We start from the raw sequence: 15,995 nt of genomic DNA on the forward strand, positions 1-15,995 counted from the left end.
CTCTAATGGTAAATAATAATTTACGATCCTGGCAAGCACCCTATTAACAATCCTCATATTCCCACTGATAGCCTTATAAGAATAAAAATCTCAATTTTGTAACTTCAGAATATCCCCCATCCTCTTTATTTTATGATGAAGTCAGAAATTCAAGAGCTAGATAAATATTTCTAAACCTAAACTACTGTGTGTGGGGCAGGTCATTGTATTACCCAGAACATTTGGAGTTAATATAAAATAAGGCACAGAATGACAAGCTACATTTTTAGTCAAGCGTACATGAACCAGTTGTCAAGCTGACAGAAGCTACGTAATGCAACAGCTGCGCTGTATGGTTTGCCAAAGTCTCATCCCAAATAAATGTTCATCCTCCCCAGTGCAATTAACTCTCCTATACTGGCAGATTTTGCTAGAAGATCAAGATAGATTACCTTCTAGTGTTATGAACTAAATACTTACAGGTGTTATATCATCAGTTATAACTTACAAACTTTGGCATTTAGCAAGACATCCAGGCAAATGAATCATCTAATTTATGAATTATTTATAAGAAATTCACAGCATGCTCCTGGCATCATCCATGGCCTTTTCCAGGTCATATGACACCAATTAGAGCTGAATTTTAAATTATTCAATAACCTGAACTCTCTTGTCATTTAACATATAGATATCAACGCAGCAAACAAGTTAAATCTAATGGGCCCTCGAGGTTTAAGCTTCTCCACTGCACAATCGCTAAAGCTGTAGGTCATCAACGGAAGTAACAGAATGCAGCAGTCAAACACATTTGCAAGGCTCTAATAACTTTTTCTATTTCCCATAGCGACTGTGGCACAACCTAGGATTATTGAATCTAAAAGGCACTGAAGTCAATAATTATGAGATTTAAAAAGTACAGGCACACAAGATTGTACAAAAGACAGAATACTAGCAACAGATACCAAATGCGGTACCAACTCTTAAGATACATACACCATAGGCCTGCCAAAATTTTTAACAGCAATTACCAGACTCAGAAAAGGCTAAACCTCATATTCTTTAATCATTACTGCATTTCCTGAAAGCTGGAATGTGTTGATTTGCTATAAAAATGAATATAGAGCACAGAATAATTGACAGTATACTTAAGGTCAAAATACCTTGATTAGAATTCCAGTACAGCTACTTAGGAATTCTATTATTTTTGGCAAGTCATTTTACATCTCTTAGGCAATTTAGATGTTAGTAAAATGGTTGGGTTTGATGAGCTCTATAGTTTATGCTATCCTTAAGTGCTGAAAAACCCAGGTATTGGGTTGTTGTACCCCAAGGAAATGAGAGAAAAGAAAAGGATAGATGAGAAATTTACCAATCAGTAAATGTTCACCTATCAACTAACAGACATACTACAAAATTACTGAATGCCCCTTCGTTCTACTTCCCCTAGCAAATTTTGTGTTTTAACATTACTGCCTTATATGACTCACATGCTCAAGAACTTAAATCAGCATCTTAATTTATCTATCTGGTCACTAAATCTGAGAGAGACACAAATGAAGATTGAGTAAGACAAAAATACACTTGTGAGGAGAGTCCTAAATATTTGATGGGATTTAAATATTTTGATGGGATGGGACAATCATTCACCATAGAAATACATAACAGTGATACTGATTCAAATCACTTCCACGTATATGATCATAATTGCTAAAAGAAAAAAAAAAGGAGCTTTATACATGGTTTTCTAAATCTACAAAAGGAAACAGATACCCAAGGCTAGTTTTAATTATTTAATGAAGATCAGAAAGAAGCTAAAATAATTTTTATAGAGAAAACGAGACAAAGACAAATTAGAAGTGGTGAGGACAATCTTCACAGGTACAAAATGAAAACAAGACATATTGAATAATAAAGCCAAGGGTACTTGGATTCAGTTAGGGATGCAGCACAAGAAAATGATCCAAAAGAGCTTACATCAGTTTTCCCCTGCCACTCCCTTGGCGTTACGTTTGGACAGAGTATCCTGGGGCTCACTGCCCTCTCATATATCCCTCTAGTAACAGTCAGGCTCAAGGATGGAAACAAAAGCTGCATGTAGGCAAGATGTTTCAATGCAGTTTTCTTCTTAAAGGAAGCAAACAAGATTAGTTTGTGTCAAATGAAGGAAAGCTTTAACAAAGAATTCTTAATACACCTTCTAGAAAACATAAAGTCAACACTATTTGAATGTGACCAACTGTCCCTGAAGGGGAAATCAGAATGCATTTATGTTGTTGGTTGAGGGGAAAAAGTATTGGCGTTGTATTTTTGAGACTAGAAAATAAAAATAAACTCTCTTGAAAAAGAGCATTTATGAAATACCAAGAAATATAACCTATAGCCTACTTGCAGGAAATAGGAGGAAGGTAAAACCAGGCTCTTTATTATATCAAGATTTCCCAAAGTGAATCACAGTCCTTTTACTAAAGATTAGTGTCTTCCATATTCATTTTTTCCCCATATAAATGGCTGCAGACCGGAAATGTTGAAGAAACCTAATGAGAAGCATTTCCGAATGAACAAAAAACTACCAAACCAAAGAGGTGGTCACCCTTAAAGGGCAAGCTCTTGGAGCTCAAGATTTTTTAGGATTCTTAGTCCTTTAATTATATAGTACCAAATCCCGACTTTTAAAAATTTAGAATATTTTTTACTAGCTATTTTAGTTTACTGTAAAAAACCAAGAGAAAAGATTTCATTTATAAACCAGTAAAAGATAAAATGAGTGATGAAATTTCCTAGTACTCAAATGCCCTAACTCCTTTTTCTATGCTTTAAAATTCTACTCTTGTTTTAAGGCTGGCTTAGTACCACTGCCTCCCACTGTAGTTCCCTCACTTCCCAAGCTCAGATAAGCTGTGCCTTCCCCAGGAGGCACCCCAGGACAACTCTGTTCAGCCCTTTATTGCCGTATTTATTTCATCCTGCTCTATCACAGTTAGCTGTTTTCACATCTTTAACTTTCTTTGTGATGTGTAAGAATGTACATTTCTCCTTGTGGAAATAGTGAAATCTTTGAGGGCAGTGACCTCAAAAGATACCATCACTTTCATTCATTGCTGTATCTCGAGATAATAGGTGCTCAATAATTTTTTTTTTTGCATACAGTTTGGCCCCTCTCCAGTACACATTGTACAGAACTTGAGGAGAGGGGCAATGTTACTCTCAACTTCATATTTCAATGACACTGGTCTTTATAAATAAAAGATACTTAAAGTAATAAATATCTGTGGAATCAACCAGTAAGCAGGAAGCGGGAGCAGCAACAGCTAAATGACCTAATTTGTATCCTAAGGAGTTTGATAACTTAGTTTTACTTATTATAAAATATATTGTACTTTTTGCAGGAGCCACTTACTTCTTCTATAAGTACTTATTTCCAATAAGTCTTTAAAAGTTAATAAAAATTCTATAAATACAGGAAAAATTCCAACTATATCTCTCATTACACAGGGTCAATAAACATAGGGATCTCAATGCCTTATTTGGTTTGGATCTATGAAACAGTAAATTACAAGAGCACTTTTTGCTTTTGAGATGAGAATCTAAACTTAAAGCAGATCATTATATTACTTTCTAAAATGTTCGATGAAATGGTTTTAAAACAAGAAACTACATTGAAAGACCACAAAATGTGTGCTATATCAACCTAGATTAGGGATAGGCAAACAGACTGGTTGTAAGACACACCTGAATAAAAGGCAACTAACTGCCTCAGGATTCTTACTTTGAGTTATTAAAAAAATATCAGTCATGACATAATTGACTTTCATATCACAAACAAGGCGGACATATTTTGAGAGAGACAACATTAAGTTCAGAAGGAAGATTTATGAAAATTTTGGACAAGCAGGGCTTTCAAAACTGTAAAGTTAATTGCGTTTTCCCCCAATCCTTTTTCAGTTAAGGGTGTCCTCCAATTTGTAAAAGATACTCCCAAACAAATACAGTCCTAGAACTGTTTAAAAAAATACTTAAAATAATACATTATTAAGCAATATACATAATAAGCAATAATACATAAATAAGCAAAACTTTTGCAGCTAAAAGTCAAATCTTGCATATTTGTTTAACAATAGAAGGGAAGAGTATATATAAACAAAATACTATGGATAAACACATTTGGTATTACTATCCACCTCCTGCTCTATAATTTTACCCAAAGGTATAGGCTGCCACCTTGGGGTGAGTGAGGACGGGCATCTGGAAGTGTCCGTGAGATACTGTCCTAGCTGCCAGGAATACAAAGTTTGATGAGAATCCCAACATTCATGGCTCTCAAATTTTGGCTAAGGAGGAAAACATTTTATGTGATAAGAATGTTATTGCAAAGAGTTGAGGACCATTAGTGATGCTACCTTTGCCTTTAGTGGGGGGAGGGGAAGTTGGGGCATTTTCATAATAGAGGGGACATTTAGACTAAATTATGGAAGACAGATTGGAGTTTATTAATGATAAAGGTATATGTGAAGGTGTATAGTGTATGTAGGGTAGGACATTTCAGGCAGTGGGGAGAATATGAGTAGAAAACCAGAGATTATGAAAATAAATATGTATGGTGAACTCTAAGTAGTCCAGGGCATGGTGGACAGGGTGAGGCAGAATGAATGGAGCCAAAGTGTCAGAGAGGTGGCAGAGTACAAATGGTGTAACTGCCATGTTAAAGAAGTTTCTCTTTAAATTGTTTATGCCCACCTAATACAGAAGATGGCCAATAAGCCATCTGTGGTGGGCAGTTGAAAGCAAATGAAATAACAAAAGGCAAGATAATCTACTCAGTACTTAAAGGAATCGAGACATGAAATATAAATGGGAGACAGTAAAAGACAAAAAAGGAAAGGAAGACCTATCATAGACCAAAACACTAACTAAATGAATTAGTATAATTAAAATTAAAGTGTTTAGATCTACACATTATATTGAGTGATCTTTAGAGAGTAAGGGGACTCAGTAGAGAGTAGGTGCCTAGCCAAGGCACAAAAAGGAACTATAGCAGGAGGAAGGTACCAACAACCTTTCTACAATTTGTTGATTAAGTACCCTATAGAATTCCATCAGGATCCAGTACCTCCAAATTCTCAAAAGGGTTGGACAGAATACATTGTAGATTAGTTTGTTTTAAACCTCCCTTCATGAATAACTATGAGAACAAAATATATTATGTATTTAAAAATCTGTTTGAAGGCATTGAAGTGTTACCAAGGTAGTGAGGACATGAAGGGCCAAGATCCCAGATCAAAGGTAAACAAGAAGGAAAGAAAAAAAAAAAAAAAAGACAAGCGCTCAGCAAGATAACCCCTCCCACCCAAAAAAAAGGTAAACAAGAAAAGTTAGCTTTACGTTAGTTGCCACTCTTCTGTTCAAGACAGAAGGAAGTGCTGGCTGAGAAGCTGAGAAGAGCTTTAAGCAGTGTCACAGGGGTGGAAACAAAATTTAGATTTCAGAGACTTCCAAGAAAGAGGTCCTGTCAAAAACCCCAGACTCTCAATTGAGACCCCTAAAAAGCTAGTAATAAGAATGTAATAGAAAAGCCCATACTACAATTGGACTTCAAATACACTCAGTCTAAGATTGGGTTAAGGTTATTTGAACCATGATAACTGCCTGCAAGAAGCAGCAGCAAATTCTCTCTGGAGAAAGATAACATCAAACAGAAACTCATATTATATGTAATTTTTCCACAGACAATGTCTAACATTCAATAAAAAATAATCAAGCATACAAAAAGATAAAAATAACAGACTTACAAGAGAAAAAAAAAGTCAATAGGAATAGAACCACAAGAGGTTTTCATATTGACAATATCAAACATGGACTGTAAAATAATTGTGATTTATGTGATGAAGAAATTAAATGATATGATGAAGATATTACAGAGAACTGGAAACTAGAAAAAATCAAATGAAAATTTTAGGACTTAAAATACAATTAAAAACTGATCAGCAGATTAGATATATCTGAGGAGACAATTAGTAAACTGTAATAAAAGTCGAAAGATAATATCTAGACTAACATGAAGAGATGGACATAAAAGGATGGAGAGATATAAAAGAATGTGTGAAACACGATGATAAGAGCCTAAAATAAATGTAATTATAATACTAGAAGAAGGGAAAAAGAATGAGGAAGAAGTAATATTTGAAGAGATAATGCAGAGAAGTTTTCAAAACTGTTATCAAGCCACAAATTTAAGAAGTAGTGTGAATCCAAAGGAGGATAAATACAGAGAAAGCCAAAAGCCACCACAGAGCACATCATAGTAAAATTGCTAAAAATCAAGGACACATAAAAAAGCAACAGAAAAGCAGGCACTTTACAAACTTCAAGGAGACAATAATAAAACTTACAAATGACTTTTAAGGTTAAAATAATTCTATTACCTAGCAAAAATATTCACTAAAAATGAAAGTGACAGATTTTTGCTTCCAGTCCTGAGTAGGTCAGAAATGAACCTCCAAACTTAAACAAGAAAAACTGATCTCAAGAAAAGAAGAAAAACCTATGAAAAACCTATCTCAAGAGTAGGAAACAGGTAGCAGAGATTGTGTTGTCTGAGAGAAAAGAATAAAATTCAGTGAATTCAACAACAGCCTATGTTTTCTGCCTGAAGGGAACTTCTAAATTGCAGCACAGAGAAGGAGGAACACAAATGGAGCCCAGCAATCTCATTGAGTTGAGGAATCAGAGATTAGAGTTGGGGGAAGCAGAAATGGCTAGTATTTGAGGGACTAAGTATCCAAGAGAAGGGAGCATAAGGGTCTCCTTGAGTCTTTGGCTGAATACCAATCTGTGCATGTGCAGGATGAAAACTCATGAGGAACTCCAGGGAAAGAACAATTATGGGGAAGCTGAAAAAAGAACAATTCACAAAACTCAAGAGAGGGGGAATTCATACCAGTCAGAGTGGAGAGGTCTCAATGAATACAACAGCATTCAAGACAGATCACAAAAGGGCCACACCTTAGGTGTGTGGCAAAATTAACCCTGGAGTAAAGGCTAAACTAGAATTACTCTGAAACAGCTTAAATAAAGGCCTTGAATTGATCAAACTAATCTTAAAGCAAACTTACTGCTGTCTAGAACAAGCCTCAACCCTTTGTAGAGGAACACAACCAAATTCAGCACTGAACAACAGAAAATTAATAATGTATGACATTCAATTACTAGACAAATGAAGAAACAAAAATGTGACCCATAACCAGAAGAAAATCAATCAACAGAGGTTGAAAAATAACAGAAATGATTGAATTATTTTAAAAAGACCTAAAATGAGCTACTACAAATATATTCAAAGATATCATGGAAAACATGATAAGGAGAGAAATGTAAGAAATATTTTTTTAAGCATGGAATTTCTGGGAAAGAGAAATATAACGTGTTAAATGAAAATTTCACTTTATGAGATGAACAGTACATTAGATACCTGCAGAAGAAACGATCAGTGATCATGAAGATACAGAATGACAAATTATCCAAAATGAAGCAGAGAGGAAAAAAAAGATGAGTGAGTCAGTGAAAGACAGAGAGGAGGGGAGAAAGAAACAATATTGGTAACATTTGTAAAATATGAAACAATCTAATGTTTTTATGTATGAATATTTGTGTTTCTATATATATACATGCATATATGTATACATACATGTGTACACACTCACACATACTAGAGTGCCAGAAGAAAACAACGGGGGGGGCAGCAACAGAAAAAATACTTGAAAGGAAAAAGTCTAAAATTTTTCAAATTTGTTGAAGAAGCTCAATAAAGCCTGTGTGGGAAAAATATAAAGAAATGCACATCCAAATAAAATAACTGAAAACTAGTGATAAGAAAAAAAATCTCAATAGTAACCACAGAAAAAGGAAACATTACATATAGAACATAAAGAACTATGGCAGACTTCTTACTAGAAATTATGCATGCCAAAAGACAAAGACATGATATCTTTAAAGAGCTAACAGAACTGTCAACCTAGAATTCTATATGCAATGAAAATATCCTTCAGAAATAAAGAAGATATGATTTTTTTCCCTCAGAAAAACAAAAGCTACGATAATTCATTGACAGCAAATCTGCACTGCGTGAAATGTCAAAGAAGTTTTTCAGGCACAGGGAAATGACACCAGATAGAAACCTGGACCTGGTAAAAGAAAATTAAAATGTTACAAATAGTAAGTTAGTTACAAATGATCACTAAGCAGATAATATAAAAGGCTTTTCTTTCTCATTAATTAATCTCTTTAAAAGATAATTGATTGTTTAATGCAGTAATAATAACAATGTAGCAATGTTTTAAATATATGTAGAAGCAAAATGTTTCACAACAATAGCACCAAGGACAAAAGCATATTGATATAAGGTTCATATATTCTATATAACATGGAATGATAGTATTTGAAAGTAGAATGTAGTAAGTTAAGGGTTAACTTTATAAAACTTAGAACCACTAAAAAACAAAACATAGAAGCATAGCTAATACGTCAATAGGAAATCCTAAAACATAATCAATTAACCTAAAAGAAGAGAACAAAAAGAAAAAGTACAGATGGGACAGAAAGAAATTAAAAAGCAACATGGTAGATTGAAATACAAACATATCAATGATTACAACAAATGTAAATGAACTTAATGCTCCAAATCAAAGGACAAGATTCTCAGACTGCATAAAAAAGCAAGACTGAATTATATGCTATCTACAAGAAACTCACACAAAATATAAAGGTTAGGACAGATTAAAAGTAAACTGAATAGAAAAGAATGTACCACTCAAACATTAGTCAAAAGAAAGTTGGAATGGTTGTGTTAATTTCAGACAAAGTAGACATCAAAACAATAAAACTGCCAGGGAAAATGCAGACATTTCATAATGATAAAGAGTTCAGTTCATCAAAGCATCAAAGTAATCCAACTGAGTATGCACCTAAAAACAGAGTTTAAAAATATATGAAGGAAAAATGACAGAATGGAAATGAAAAATAGAATAACAAACAATAAAAGTTAGAGATTTCAACACTCTTCTGTCAGTAAGCAATAGAGGAAGAAGAAAAATCAATAGGGTTATAGAACACAAACGAGACTATCAACCAATTCAATCTAATTCACATTCATTTTAAGTGCACATGAAAAAGCTACCAATATAAACTATATGCTGAGCCATAAAACAAGTTTCAACAAATCAAAAAGAACTGACATTGAGACAAAGAAATTAAACAAGAAATCAATAACAGAAAGCTATCTGGAAAATCACCAATTATTTTAATATTCAGCAGTACACTTCTAAATATACTATGGGTCAAGGAATTCATGAGGGAAATTAGAAAATATTTTGAACTGAATGAAAATGAACACATAACACATCAAAACTTAGGGGATGCAGTTAAAACAGTGTATAGAGGGAAATTTATAGCTCTAAACACCTATTTTAGAAAATAAGAAAGATCTCAAATCAATACAGTGTTTCCATATTAAGAAACCAGAAAAAGAAGAATACACTAAACCCCCACAGCCATCAGGGTAGAACTAATAAAGATTAGGGCAGAAATGAATGAAGTATAACATGGACAAACAGAGAAACAATGAAAACAAATTCTTTGAAAAGGTAAAACTTTAGACAGATCAAGAGAGAAGACAAACTACAGTATCAGGAATCAAAGACAGACACCACTACACATCTTAGTCATTAAAAAGATAACAAAGAAATATGAATAACTTTATGCCAATAAATTTGACAACCTAGATAAACAAATTGCTTTAAGGACACAAATTACCAAGACAGATCAAGACATAATACAACACTTATTAGCTCTAAATCATTTAAACAAATTGAATTTGTGATTAAAAACTTCTCATAAAGATAGCTTCAGGCTCAGATGGCTTCACTGATGAATTCTCTTAAAATTTAAGTAAAAAGTAATACCAGTCTACACAAATTCTTTCATGAGGTAGAGGAAAGAGGAACATTTTATGTGGCTGATTAAAAAAAAAAAAAACCAAAGACATTACAAGAAAAGTATAAACCAAAATCCTTTATGAAGATGAATGCAAACATTCTTAATAAAATGTTACCAAATTAAATATAGCAATATGTAAAAAGAATAATATAAAATGACCAAATGGGATTTATCACTGAAAAGGTAGATTGGCCTAACAATTGAAAATCAATCCACTATCCTGACAGAAAAAAAGATAATTATATGATCACATTGATAGAAGCAAAAAAAGCATTTGAGAAAACTCAACAACCATCCAGCAAGTTATAAAAAGAAATTTCCTCAATTAGATAAAGGGTACTTACGCAAAAACCATAGCTACAATTAGACTTAATGATGAAGGAAATAATGCATGCCATATGAGATTGGGAAAAAAATCCCCAAAATGCCCACTCTCAGCACATCTCTTTGCATCTCCTCAGTATCGTATTGGAGATCTTAGCCAGTGCAATAAGGAAAATGAATGAATAAATGAATGAATGAATGAATGAATGGCATAGAGTTCGGAAATTAGAAAATAAAACTGCCATTATGTATAGACAGCATGATCATATATGTAGAAAATCATAAGGAATTCAGAATATCAAAATTGCTTATTAATTTTAGCAAGCTCGCAGGGTATAAGGACAACATAAACAAATAAGGTATATTTCTATATTAGTAAATAGCAATTAGAAATTGAAACAAAAATAATATTTATAGTAACATCCCCGACATGAAATAACTTAGAGATAAATTTAACAAAATATGTACACTATTATACAATGAAAATTAAAAAGTACTACTGAGAAAAATTGAAAAAGACCTGAATATATGCAGAGAGAGATTGTGTCCATGGATCAAAAGACTCAATATGGTTAAGATGTCAGTCTTCCCCAAATTGATTTATAGTTTCAATGAAATCCCAGTATATTCTTTTGTAGAAGTTGACAAGCTAAATCTGAAATCTATATGGAAATTCAATGCAACTAGAATAGCAAAAACAATTTTGAAGACAAAGAACAAAGTTGAAGAACTTACACTGCCTAATTTCAGAATTTCTTATAAAGCTATGTAATAAAGACATTGCAGCACTGGTATTAGGATTAGAGAGATAACTGGAAAAGGGTAATGAGTCCAGAAATGGCCTCACATATAGGTGATCAATTGTCTCTTGACAAAGGTACTGTATTAGCTTTCTAATGTTGTGCAACAAATTACCACAAAGTTAGAAGCTTAAAACAACATACATTTATTATCCCACAGCTTTTGTTAACTGGGTTCTCTGCTCAGAATCCTAAAAGGCTGCAATTAAAGTGTTGGCCATGGTCAAATATGAGGCTTGAAGTCCTCTTTCAAACTCATGTAGTTGTTGGAAGAATATCCCTGCAGTTGTGGAATCCATGGAGCCTTGCTTCTTTAAGTCCAGCAGAGAGCTCTTTACAGAGAGGGCCCTACTCTCTCTTTTAAGGGCTTCTGCTTGATTAAATCAGGTTACCCAGGCTCTCCTTTTTGATTAACTCAAAACCAACAAATGTGGGACCTTAATTCCATCTGCAAAATTCCTCTACCTTTGTCACCTTCTGTTGGCTAGATGCAAGTTACAAGTTCCACTCCCATTCAAAAGGAAGGAATTGTACAAGGACATGACACATTAGTGGTCACCTTAGTGTGTGTCTGTCACAGGTAGGAAGGTAACTCAATGGGGGAAAAGATAGCGTATTCAACAAATGATCCTGGACAACTGCACAGCCATAAGGAAAAAATAAAACTTCAATCCTTACATCATTCCATACACAAAAATTAACTCAAAAGGAGAATATAAAAAAAAGAATGTCCATATGTGTATAATTGAGTCACTCTGCTGTACAGCAGAGATTGGTACAATATTGTAAATCAACTATACTTCAATAAAAAATAAACTTAAAAAATAACTCAAAAGGAATTATAGACCTAAATATAAAAATAAAAACTAAAATTCTGAAGAAAATATGAGATAATCTATGCAACTATATAGTAGGCAAAATATGGTTTCCAGATTTAGCAAATAAAAATACAGGACTCCCAGTTAAATTTGAAATTTAGATAAACAACAAATAACTTTTTAGCATACATATGTTACATTACATAGGACATACCAATATTTTAAAAAATCCACACATGGGTTATCGGTGGGCTCGGGTAGTTAAATCAGACACAGACTATTCCAGGTGATTTTGAAATCATGACTGAGTCATGAGCTGCAGACTAGTTCTGTACTAAAACCGTGGTATGTGTGATATTTCAAGAATAGTTTGTCATTTTTACCCCAAAATTGTATTAAAATCTGAGAAAATTTTTTAATTACATGATTTTTACCTATAATAACTGAGTTACTGTAGTAATACTGTTTTAATCCTTTTTTTAAATAAATTTATTTCATTTATTTATTTTTGGGTGCGTTAGGTCTTCATTGCTGTGTGAGGCTTTCTCTAGTTGTGGACAGCGGGGGCTACTCTTCGTTGCAGTGTGTGTGCTCCTCATTGCGGTGGCTTCTCTTGTTGCAGAGCACAGGCCCTAGAGCGCACGGGCTTCAGGATTTGTGGCACGCGGGCTCAGTAGTTGTGGCTCGTGGGCTCTAGAGTGCAGGCTCAATAGTTGTGGCGCACAGGCTTAGTTGTTCTGCGGCATGTGGGATCTTCCTGGACGAGGGCTCGAACCTGTGTCCTCTGCACTGGCAGGCGGATTCTTAACCACTGCGCCACCAGGGAAGTCACAATACTGTTTTAATTCTTAATCAATCCTGTTTTTAAATTGTGATTTTTATATTATTAGCTAAATTAGGGAAGTGATATTTTACTTATTTATTTACAATTTTACTTTATATGTAGTGAAACAAGCTTCACTGGACTTTTTGGTCAAGAAAAGACATCCCTTTTTTTTTTTTTTAAATTGAACTATAGTTGATTGATTTACAATATTGTGTTAGTTTCAGGTATATAGCAAAGTATGGTCACGTATGTATTCTTTTTCAGATTCTTTTCCATTATAGGTTATTACAAGATGATGAATGTAGCTCCCTGTGCGATACAAAAAATCCTTGTTGTTTATTTTATATACAGTGGAATGTATCTGTTAAACCTATACTCCTAATTTATCCCTCCCCCCGCCAAGACATCCTTTTTCTGAATACAGAAGTAGTTTATTATTATAAACCAAATGATGATGATGGAAATGATTCTAAAGATATAAAGGCCAAGGGGTCATACTAGCTTTACTTCATACTAGTTTTACTTAGAAGTGTGATCCCTCATATACTGAGTTCAGTTTTGTGGCCATAAATGACAGTAAAGTGCTAAAACCACAGTGTGTTACCCACCGATATATTCTGGCTAAAGAAGCAATGAAATTATCAAAACTTAAGAAACATTTACATACATACATGAAGAAATAAGGGATTTTGAAATAAAGAGTACTGATCCAACAGAAGCAGTGTACAATATTCACATATAATCATTAGTATTTTGTAGGCTTATAAGGTAGCAATTTGGTTTGCTAAGAACACAAAGACCATGTACAACTGTTGAAACATTAGTGAAAGACTGTATCAAAGGTGTATGCATGATGTTGGGTAAATCTGTAGAAAAGAGAGTAGCTCAAGTACTCTTTTTTCATGACACCATAGCTTGATGTGGCTATGCAGGAACTAGCTAGTAATATCGAAAACAACTCCATAGAATAAAACTAGCAAAGTGTTTGTCTTTGGAAGCTGAAGAATGCAAATATTCCACTAACATGGCAGTTTTTCTAGTACACATGCATTTTAAACATCATAATATGAAGAAAGAATAGCATTTTTTGGCTTCATTGCCAACAAACATAACCAATTTTGAACAGTATAAAACTATGAAGGCTTATATTATCCATAAATGTCGTTTGACAGCACAGTAGCAATAGGAAAATATTCTGGACCATGAATCAAATTATAAATAAACATATTAATTCCTTCATCTAGAATGTTTTACTATTTAAAAAATCAGGTGAATTAAATAGCGTGCTTAGCAACATGTTAAAAATGTGGATTTTATAAAGGCAAATGCATAAAATTTGAGTTTATTCTATTTATTTATAATACAGAAGCCAACCGCTAACAACTTACATGCTGAGGCATGATGGTTATAGAAGGGAAAAGTTTTGTTGGGAATTTGGAACAAATCTTAAGTGTTTCTGCAATGTAAGAAACTAATTTGGTCACAATTTTTATAAGATAGGAACCGGAGAGCCAACCTACCTTATTTGACTGATATTGTTGGTATTTTTTACTGATTTTTAATACTTCCTTGTAAGGTTGAAATCCAACATGGTCTTCAAAGGCAGATCAGATTGAAGAGCAAAAATGAATGCCAGTACTTTGAAAGAGCAGCGTCACTATGTATTGTTATGTCATATTCCATAATTTCAATAAAATTTATTTGTGATTTTTTTTTCTTTTTGGCCCCACTGTGTGTCATGTGGGATCTTAGTTCCCTGACCAGGGATCAATCCTAGGCCCCAGAAGTGAAAGCACAGAGTCCTAACCCCTGGACCACCAGGGAATTCCCTATTTATGATGATCTTGATACTGAACATCTGTGAAAAATTATCATTGAACTCCTCTCAAATTAGATGTTTCAAATTTTATTTTCCATCAAAAGAAGATCCATGCATAGAAAATCCATTTCTTTCATTGAAAGAATTTTAAATTTAACTATAATGTTAAAGAATTGTTGAAACTGGTTAGTGATAAAGGACTAGAGACAAATTTTGAAAACATACCACCACTTCCTTCATTTTGGACAAAAAGTTAAAAGTTTAGAATGAATAATCAAAGCCTATTGAAACTGCTTTAAAATCTTTTCTTCCATTCTTAGCAATATACTATTGTGATATTTCTCTAATGTGAGTGTTAATAAAACAAAACAGAAAGAGTTTAAATATATATGTTATCACCTGTGAGTATCATATCACCTCTCCAAACAAGACTGCAAAGGTTATGAATGAAGGAGCAAGCTTGTGTATCACATTAAAAACTTTCAATGTTAACATACATAGTACTACTGATATAGCTGGCGCTCATTCAAAGTGTGTACAGGCACTTATTCTGGGGGAATTGTGATTTCACACATACATTTTTTTTTTTTAGTTATGATTGCAAACAAGAAAAAGTGATGTAATAGTCATTCTCTGTCTTAATCACCTGTATGCATACTTTCAATGAAGATTTTTATCATTTTTTTCCTATGTTGTGTCTGTTCAGATTATGTTTACTAAAATATAATCTGTCTATTGAAACTTTTAATAAAAATTTTGTCACGTTTCATTTTATAGTATTTAATTTTTAATAAATTTTTTAAAAGTTTTAGTCCATGGAGATGGACAAAAATAATCAAACCTGGTTCTTCACCATAGATAGTTTATTTAGGAAGCCCTGACCCAAATCATCTAGAATACAGTCAGTCTATTAGAACACTACTTTGAAAAGATGGATTTGTTCCAACATAATTTATATATTAGAGAATAATCTGAAAACAATGCAAACTTCATGTTTGCTCCTTAACAGTTCTTTTTGTGAAACACACTATGCGAACACAGAAAATTGCACCCAGCCGAACTGGGCCATGTAGGAATTTACACAATGCACACACTCACACACCTGAAACAACCATCAGTTATCTCAGTTCCCCAGGAATGTAACACTACAAGGTTGTGCTTTGCTATCCTTTTACATTGTGAACTTTTCAATATAAGAAAACAAGCTCCTAAATGTCTAAGCATCCTGGTTCAGAAACATCAAGCAGTACACACAAAAGCCAAGTTTCAAGTATCGGGGAGAAGCTTGATATAATAAAGTATTTGGAAAGCAACATGGGAATGCGCTATTCCCTGAGCAACGAGCATAAAGGAATCCACATTGAGGACCATCAGAGACAATCTGCAAAAAAGCCTATGGCTGATATAACTTCAAGTGCTGCAAAGTCATTAAGAACATGGCCTAA

General features: G+C 33.6%; 1 protein-coding gene across 15 annotated transcripts in view; it reads right to left on the reverse strand.

Moving 5' to 3' along the window:
• Positions 1-15,995, reverse strand: part of KIAA1328 — a 370,349-nt gene that overhangs the window by 154,418 nt on the left and 199,936 nt on the right. The window contains exon 1 of one of the 15 annotated variants that reach the window (XM_082416093.1): positions 1,954-15,991. The exons of the other annotated variants lie outside the window; for them this stretch is intronic. Within the exon in view, the coding sequence (XP_082272219.1) occupies positions 1,954-2,073 (120 nt within the window). The 5' untranslated portion in view covers positions 2,074-15,991. Of the gene's footprint in view, positions 1-1,953; positions 15,992-15,995 lie in introns of those variants that run through there. 15 annotated transcript variants of the gene reach the window in all.

This window comes from Balaenoptera physalus (genome assembly GCF_965194825.1).
Source record: "Balaenoptera physalus genome assembly, chromosome: 12".
NCBI lineage: Eukaryota > Metazoa > Chordata > Mammalia > Artiodactyla > Balaenopteridae > Balaenoptera > Balaenoptera physalus.